Below are 9,926 nucleotides of genomic sequence, written 5' to 3' on the forward strand. Positions count from 1 at the left end.
TTTTGAAGTCTGCAGTATGAAAATCATAAAGAAAGAATAATATAGGTTATTAACTTAATGTATAATTCTTATCAAAATTTCTAGCTTTTGTTATTATTAAATAAACATGAAATGGCACACTATTTCTTATATTTCACATTACAGATTGATTATGGAACCTTATCTGAGGATACTACCCTATCATTTTTATGAGCAAATAGAAGTTTTGACCTTTACCACAAAAAATGTATTCCATCTCCATATCACAAATATTTTATTTCTGAAGGTAATAAAAGGATCTTCAAATAGAGCACGAGCACAGATAACTATGTGCTGTAAAAATATAATTGCTCAGGGACACAAGATTTTGCCAACACTTGAACCAAAACGTTAAGAGTCCTTGAAATCATACAGGTAGGAAATTCCCAACCTTGGGGAGAATTGTGATGCAATTCTACAGGTCCATGATGTCTCAGGGAAACCTCCCTCATTCCAGTGGGAAATCAATCGAAAAGGAACCTTTGATTTCTTATTCTCTCTTTCCCAAACCATGCTCATCACAGTGCTGCACAAGCAGTAGAGAACATTCTCTGCATCTTCAACTAGGGTGGCTCTTCCTCCATCTCTCTGATGAAGAAATAAGATGTGGACCCAACACTCACTTGTTTGTCACTTCATGGAGAATTATAGATTGCCAGGACCAGAGCATTCAATAAACTGAAACATGGTAGGATTCATAATTATACCTTTGTATTTTGAGGAAAAAATTCAAATGAAAAGTTAGGACTTAAAACTATAGATGGTATAATTCAACTGTCAGGTTTGAGAGAATATTAGGTTCTAAAATTAGGTTGTAAGATGAAATACTACAGCTTAACTGCACACTGGGATACTCACATAACCTTTCTGTCTCAGGATTTTCACTTTAAATGGAGATTATAATCTTTGTAAACTCAAGGAAAACATAGTGACATACAACATTTAGCATCAATAAGACAGCGTTCAAGATGCTTTAAGCTCTCAATAAGTATTGCATAAAGAAGGAAAACTTTTTGTGGACTGACTGAAATAACTGCTATTTCAAGAGCTTAAACCTACTTTCTCTACTTATGTTCATTTTCAAGTTCAATACAAGTTAGGTAGAATGTAACATATTCATCAATTTGCATTTGCCTCAGCTGTACTTTTGTTTTCTGGATTTCTCATGTCATAGGAATCCAAAATATATTTCTCCCTACAGTGATGTTTGCACTGGACTGGAGCGATAGCACAGAGTGTACGGTGTTTCCCTTGCATGCAGCCGATCCAATATCGATTCCTCAGTCCCTCTCAGAGAGCCCAGCAAGCTACTGAAAATATCCTGCCAGCATGGCAGAGCCTGGCAAGCTACAGTGGAGTTTTCAATATACCAAAAACAGTAACAACAAGTCTCACAATGGAGACATTCCTGGTGCCAACACGAGCAAATCGATGAACAATGGGACTACAGTGACAGTGATAGATCAAAGGGAATAGAAGCATATTTAGAGTTCCATAAAATTCTTTGTGGAATGTTTGTGATATTTAAAAACATTATCACAAGGTCTTGTGTTTTGCACAGGATAAGCACTCTCGTTTCAGCTCTGCAAAATCATTTCACCTGGTAGAAAATTAGATGATTTATAAGCACTATATCCTTCCTTTTAATATTTTGGGGAAGGAATAATGAATTTTAGGTTAATAATGTGATTGAGAACACTTTATATCATTCTCGGTTAAGTGATAGTACAGCAGGTAAGATGCATGTCTTTAACACAGCCAACACTGTTTATATCCAGGCATCCAACCTGGTGCTAGAGAGTTCCCCTAGAATTGAATCCTGGCACAGAGCCACGAATATCTAAGTGCTGAACACTGCTGAATGTGGTCCCTAAACCAAATCCAAACTTGATCACCTGGTATAGAGATTTATATTATTGATTATATGATATATTAATTTAATTATATTGTCATGCATGCATTGCTATATACATTGCTTAATAAAAATGATGACCTCAATATTTATCAATATATTCTGACTTATGCATACTAAATACTAAATATGCATAAGAATATTTTTTGACTCTTGTGGATTGAGCAGTTTAAAATATGTTACCACTCATTAGAAGAGGACACCAAGACTAAGGGTTTCTTCAGTGACACATGGTTTTCAGCAAATAAATTAAATAATGCAATAATTAATTCAAATTAATTATAGTGATTAGTCTATTTGATTAATTTAATCAAATTTATTATATTTGTTAAACTGTGACATGAAGAATAATATCATACTTGTAAATGAACTGCATCACTTTTTTCACACCATTACAGTTTTTTACTACTATATGTATCTTTTCTATTTGAAACTCAATTATGCAGTGCCCTGCATTTTTATCAGTTGTCTTGGTTCTTAACTGTTATCCATTTCATTGCCTTCTCTTCTCTTTTGACACTAGGATCAAATGATTTTTTTTACCTTCCAATATCAGTTTGACTCATGGAACAATGTTGTTTTTTATTTATACTCTTGCAGTCTTGGAGACAATTGTAGCAAGATACAGAGGACATTGGGCAGGCATTGCTGAAATGAATTAAACTTGAACACAAATGAGAATGGGTAAGGTTTTTTTATCAACGTTGTGAGTTTTGGGGTTCTTTTTATATTATATTTATATTTTATATTTATAGAATAAATTTTATTTGTACTGTAAGCCTCATAGTTTCCTACATATTAAAGAGCAAAGGCATATGCCAATATCATAAAATTTGTGACCGTTTCTGTATTAAAGACAGCTGAGGCTAAACTTGTTGTCCAGAGTTGTAGCTGGAAATGCACTGAGAAATTGAAATAATTGAAATAATTATTGAAACAAATCTCTGGGTCATTAAAGACCAATATTTATGTGGATAAAATAGCTGACTTTCTACATGAGAAACAATAGAAACTTCAACCAGTAAAAGCACAGTATCATAAGTTACACTTTTGTGTTGTCCTGGTACAAAAATAATTGGAAATTATCTTTTTTTTTGACTTTTTGGTTAAACCTGGCGATGCACAGGGATTACTCCTGGATCTGCACTCAGGAATTATCCCTGGTGGTGCTCAGGGGACCATAGAAGATGCTGGGAATCGAACCCGGGTAGGCCGCATGCAGGGCAAACACCCTACCCGCTGTGCTATTGCTCCAGCCACTGGAAATCATTCTTGACATAATCTGTTGACACATTCAGATAGTTGCTGAAATTGAAAAGGGAAGGTTTTCAATTTTTCAGCATTGTGAACAATATTTGCTGTTAAATTGTGATAATTGGCTTTAACTATATTGAAAATTCTTACACACTACTTTGCAAGAGAGTAAATTTCAAATATTTATATCTTAGGAAGTTGTACTAAATAAAAATGGAGGACATCTTACATGTAATTAATAAGTAGTGAGTAAAAACTCAAGATTCAGCTATATTCAACATATTTCTGTATTTCTTACTATGTACTTTTGCTACATCTTTAATCTCTATATGTGGATTAGAAACAGAACAGTCATTCACTCTCTGATTTTCTTGCTGGCAAAGAAGGATTCTTGTTCCTGTCTGGGTTGATCCAATAGGCAAGAACTGGTTATATAAAGAATGCAAAGGTCTAGTTTTAAATTTCAGATCAACATCTATTATTTGTTTGAAATATTATTTAAGTGATAATTTTCCAGAGTTAAATATGTATACAAGATATAGCATTGGTAGTTTACTAGGCAATAATGCTTCGATAATTATTTTTATGCTATTATTGAACTTACAAATGAGGACAGCACTTCATAGTAGTATTATTTTAAATAGGTTTATTTTTAAGTTTTAAATTAAACAGTATGTAATTCATGCAAAGATTTTATGTTTTAATTTAATTTAATTTGAGGTACCACAGTTTATAACCCTTCATGATAAGATTTCATGCATAACACAACCTTCACCAACCTTCCCCTCACCCCACCTGCCATGTCCACTTTCTTCCCACCAGTTCCCCAGTGTCAGCCCCTTCCTAGCTAATTCCTCTCTGCCCCTTCCACTTGCTTTCTCTGTTGGTGGCCCACTACCAAAGATCAATTTCCATTTTATTCCATTGAGTATTTTTTATACCCCTACAGTGCTGCTTGATATCCCATATATAAGAGAAATAATTGAGTCAGTCCTTTTCCTTTCAATTTACTTCAGTCAACATGATACCCTCCAGATCCATCATGTAGCAGCAAATATCATGATTTCATCTTTTCTTATAATTCCATTATGTTTACGTACTATGATTTGTTTATCTAGTCATCTGATCTTGGGCATTGAGTTGTTTCCAGAAGTTGATTATTATGAACTTGGCTGCAATGAACGAATACAGGAGTGCAAATGTTCTTAATATATGTATATATATATATATATATATATATATATTGGTAATGGGGTTGGTATCAAGAAGGGGAGTTGCTGGTTCATATAATAGACTGATCCCTTGTTTTTTAAAGAATGTCTGCTGATCAATTGTCCAAAATGCTGGACCTGAAATGTTTCTACTAACAGTAAATTTTTACCTCACATCTACAACATTATTGATTGTTTTTGTTTCTTTGTTACAGTTTCACTGGTCTGAGATGACATACCATTGTTGTTTTTTATTGGTATTTTCTTGATGATAAGTGATATATATATATATATACATATACTTTTTGGCCATCTATATGTCTCCATTGAGAATTACTGTTCGTATCCATCTATTCCATTTTCTCGTGCCATTTTTCTTTGTTCTTGTAAAGTTCAAACAGAGCTTTTTATATTGTGATATTAGTCTTCTGTCTGATGACTACTTGGAAAATATTTTTTCTATATTTGTTGGTTGTCTTCTTATTCTTGTCCTTGTTTCTTTTGTGGTGCAGAAGCTTCTTAGTTTGATGGTCACATTTGTTTAAATTTGATTCTGCTTACTTGGCCAATGGTATTAAATCATTTAAGATAGCATCTGCTTCCATGCTAAAATGTTCCACCTATATTTTCTTCAATGTAATTGAAGGGGAAGGTTGGATATCAAGGTCTTTAATGGGCTTTGATTTGACTTTGTACACGGTGTGATCAAAGTTTTTCCAATACCATTTCCTAAAGAGACTTTTTTTTTTTGCTCCACTTCATGTCCCCAACCCCTCTTTTTATAAACATTAAATGTCCCTTAAACCAGAGGATCAGTCTCTGGACGTTCAATTCTGCAACATTGACCTGAGTGTCTGTCCTTTGTTTTGATGAATATAGCTTAATCACACAGTTTGAAGTTGGGGAAAATGTAGTCTGCTATATTCTTTTTACATAAGATTTCTTAGGTTTATTAAGGGGACTCATTATTCCCTGTGAATTTCAGGCATGTTTAATCTATAAACATAGATTATAGCACTGCACTGTACCACTGTCATCCATTTGTTCATCAATTTGCCAGAGTGTATCCATTGTGAGACTTGTTGTGACTGTTTTTGACATACCCTATATGCTCCAGGTAGCTTGCCAGGCTCTTATTTGCGGGTGGGATACCAAAGGTAGCTTGCCAGGCTCTCTGACAGAGATGGAGGAATCAAACCCAGGTCGGCCTCATGCTATCGCTCAATAAATTTTAAATGTCTTTAAAAGTTTCATGAGTATTTTTTTTGACTACATTGTATCTACAGTGTTCTGGGAAGAATGCCACTTTGACAAATGTTGATAATTCCTATCGATGATGAGGGGATATTCACATTTCCTTGTGACTTTTTCTTTCATTTTATAATAACATAGTTTTGTTCTATGTAAGCCTTTAACCTCTTTTGTTAAGTTGATTCCCAGGAACTAGATTTTCTGAGGAACAAATGCTGAATGGGATTAATTTTTTAACTTTTCTCTCAATTGCTTTATTATTTGCATGTAAGAAAGGCGAGAGTTTGTCCATCGATTTTGTAGTCTGCTACTCAAGGGGATAAATACACTTATTCTAGGTATTACTTTGTAGAGTCTTTAGCATTTTCAAAGTGTAGTTTCATGCCTCCGCAAACACTGAGTCTGACATCTTTTCTAGTCTGATAGTAAATGTCTTTACTATCTCTTTCTTACCTAATTGCTATGGCTTGGACTTCCGGAACGAAATTAAATAGTAGTGATGAGAGAAGACATCGTTGTCTTGTGACTGACTCTAGAGGGAAGGTTTTCAATTTTTCAGCATTGTGTACAATATTTGCTGTTAAATTGTGGTAATTGGCTTTAACTATATTGAAAATTCTTTCACCTTCCACTTTATTGAGTTCACATCATGAATGGGTTTGCGTCTTTTTGAATGTTTTCTCTGCATCTATTGATATTACTAGATGACTATCTTTTTCTTATATTAATGTGGGTTATTATGTTGATTGATTTGAGTATATTAAACCATGAATCTTATTTGATCATGTTGAATGATCTTTCTGAAATACTTTGTATTTTTTGGCTAATATTTTGTTGAGAGTCTTTGCATTTATGTTCATCAGAGATATAGCTTTCAATTTGTTGATATCCCTCTCTGCTTTTGATGCCAGGCTTTTGTTTGCCTCATTGAAACTGGGAGAATTCCTGCTTCTACAACTTTCTGAAAGAGCCTGGGAAGAATTGGGAGTAAGTCTTTTTTTAATGGATTGTACTGAAATTCAAGTAGGAACACTGCAAATTTGATTGCAAGTAACATTGGAACCAACTAAACTCAAAAACCAAAAATAACATAGAAGACTGAACTAGCAACAAACAGCTTAGAAAACCTTTAGACAGGGACTTATCAACTCCATTTTAAGACAAAATAGTTTTCACATAAAAATTGTTTTTTAAAAATTGATTTTGATGTTGGAGCTTTGTTATCTAATTAATTTTAATTCTAGATCTGTTTGGACATTTGATGATTTGTTAATATTAAATAATAAATAAATAAATTTAGATAAATTAAGGTAAGGAAAAACTTGCTAGTGAATTTATCTAGGACTGGACTTTTCTGTGGGGCCAGGAACAGGTTGATTACTCTTTCAATTTTATCAATAGTAATTGATGACAAGGCCTTCCACTGAGTTTTCATGTTCTGTAATCTCTTTCTTTCTGTCACTTCTGTGTATAGATTCAAATGTCTGTTTTCATTCTTCCTTAGTCTCGCACCACTGTTTCTTTGAGCTCATTAAAGATCATCAATATGTTCTAGCTATAATCATTATCCGAGAGTTTCTATTTCTGACTGAGTTGTCCAGGCTACTATCTTCATTCCCAAAGTGTGGTGGTATTTCTATGCTGCTTACTCATTGTGTCTTTTTTCAGGTAGAGATATTTGAGTCTTTCTAATACATCAGTGTGCTCTCCTGCCAGGGCTCTCTCAAGTGTAGCCAGAGAATTAATAAACTCAGTTATCCTAGAGAGTTACTTCCCTGTTGGAACTATTCCAACATTTTTGATTGTCACTCAGCAGTTGTATAGAATTTTGTGCAAGGATTTCAGGAAGAGTTTAGTGTCATTGGCCATGTCACTACTTCAGCTGTAGTTTAGGGGTCTAGGAATTCTTACTACCACGGTTACCTTTGTTCATTTTTTTTGTGTGTGTGGAAATAGGAGATCAAGTGTAATATCAAGCTAAATGTAGACTTAGAGTGGTATGGCTGGAGTCTGCCAAAACAATCCAGCCAAAGTTCGGTGAAAATGTCCCATTGTTCCCCTTGGAATATGCAGGAGTAAAGAATCAGTGTGTAACTAAAGAAGGGACTTCAAGCTTCTGTGGGTTCTGTGGATCCCAGAAGGTCAAACTCTTTCTTACGGAACTTTTTATAACAGCTTGAAGCCGAAGGAGGGATCCCTGGCCTGCTGCATAGCCAGTGTATGGCTTCTGCTGGATTGTGAGTTCTCACCATTTTGTAATGTGTTTTGTATATTTATAGAACTCAATATTTTTCATAGAATTTCCCTCTTATACGGCCAGACTAATTTATCTTAAAAGTCCTATCACTTCAGACTTAATCAGAAATTGTTGTGAAGAGCTATGATTTTAATTAAAGTGTCACTGACATCTTTTTCCCTCTGTGGATAAAACAATCTTCTGTTCAGGGACATCTCACATCTGTATGCCTATTATTGCAAGGTGATGCTCAACATGACAAGTAAATTGATGTCCTGATTCCTCAGAAATAAGATGAGAGTTCAAAGTCTCTTTTAACAACTTTCTCTAAGAAACCCTGACTATGTAATCTATTTGGCAACTGGAAAAAAATAGGCTCCAAATCCTGTCACATTTGGGTTTGTTCCTCTAGAGAGGCTCTCTATCTAGCATTATTTCATGTCTTAAAAAGTGAACTTTGTCAGATCTTACACTATTTTTTTTCAGAACATTCTGTTTTTTTTTTGTTTCTTTGTTTCAAATATCAAGAAGGACAGAATCAAAAGAACCACATGGAAGAACAAATTTTGAGTGGCTATGATAATAAACTTATCTGATGTAACCTTGTCATTTTTTTTTGCAGGCTGCTTTCTTTATTTCAAAAATGAACTAAACACATAATGGAAAATACCACATGAATGGACAAACTTGTGAGTGCCTAGGATGATAAATCTATCCGATGTAACCTTTTCATTTTTATTGCAGGTTGTGATGATCTGTGTGGCAGCTCTGAGTGTTTTCTGGAAAATCATGCAAAACCAAAGCTTTGTCACTGAGTTTGTTCTCCTTGGGATTTCACAGAATCCAGATGTTCAGAAAATTGCATTTGTTATATTTCTTTTAGTCTACATTGCAACTATCTGTGGCAACCTGCTGATTGTGGCAGCCATCATCAGCAATCCAGCGCTCGTGGGCTCCCCAATGTACTTCTTCCTGGTTTTTCTATCGTTACTGGATGCATGCCTCACCTCAGCTATTGCCCCGAAAATGATCGTAGACTGTCTCTATGAGAAGAAAACCATCTCCTATGGAGGTTGCATGATGCAGGTCTTTACTGGACACTTATTTTCTGGAGCAGAGGTGATTGTCCTCACAGCCATGGCCTATGACAGGTATGTGGCCATCTGCAAACCCTTGCACTATACTTCTATCATGAACTCAAGACTCTGTGGCATTCTGATTGGAGTAGCCTGGGCAGGGGGTTTTCTGCATTCTATTATACAGCTTCTCTTTACTTTACAACTTCCTTTCTGTGGTCCCAATGTTATTGATCACTTTACTTGTGACTTGTACCCCTTATTGAAGCTTGCCTGCACTGATACTTACGCCTTTGGACTTATGATAGTGGCCAACAGTGGATTCTTTTGCATCCTAATCTTCTTCATGTTGCTTGTGTCCTATAGTGTCATCTTGTTCTCCCTGAGAAACCACAGCGCTGAAGGACAGAGGAAAGCTCTCTCCACCTGTGGGTCTCATATTGCTGTTGTGGTTTTGTTCTTTATTCCATGTATATTTGTGTATGCGCGGCCTCCAGTTTCTTATTACTTTGACAAAATCGTGGAAATATTCTGCACTATGCTAACTCCTTTACTCAATCCTTTGATTTATGCTTTCAGAAATAAGGAGGTGAAAAATGCCATTAGCAAACTGTGCAGCCGGTTAATGATTGTTTCTGTTGAAAAATAAAGTCTTAATGTTTGTAAAAAAAGGTTAGATGTAACTTTATTACATCAGAGTGATCTATGAACACAAAGTGAGGAGTAAAACCTCAGAACTCTCATGTATGTTTCTGCCCCTTCTCCCAAATCACACAAAATGTATAATAAAATAATAAATTAAAATGTTCCCCCAAAAGTTGCCAATTGATTTTAGGCATTAATATATTTTGAAATGCCAATTATACTTTTCCTTGAAATTAGAAAGAAACATTAGACTTCTGAGACAGCAAATCTTCTTGGCAGGCACCACGTTCCCAATTTCTTTGCAGATGTATTGATTTTAGTTC

At 34.9% G+C, this 9,926-nt stretch overlaps 1 protein-coding gene across 1 annotated transcript; it reads left to right on the top strand.

Annotated features, from left to right (window-relative positions):
* The first annotated feature begins 8,671 nt into the window (after nt 1-8,671).
* On the top strand, nt 8,672-9,607 carry LOC129405985 (olfactory receptor 4C15-like). Its single transcript, XM_055143711.1, has one exon. It carries the CDS (start codon nt 8,672-8,674, stop codon nt 9,605-9,607), a length of 936 nt encoding a protein of 311 aa, XP_054999686.1.
* The last annotated feature ends 319 nt before the right edge of the window (nt 9,608-9,926 follow it).

The sequence above is a fragment of the Sorex araneus genome, chromosome 6 (genome assembly GCF_027595985.1).
Source record: "Sorex araneus isolate mSorAra2 chromosome 6, mSorAra2.pri, whole genome shotgun sequence".
Classification (NCBI taxonomy): domain Eukaryota; kingdom Metazoa; phylum Chordata; class Mammalia; order Eulipotyphla; family Soricidae; genus Sorex; species Sorex araneus.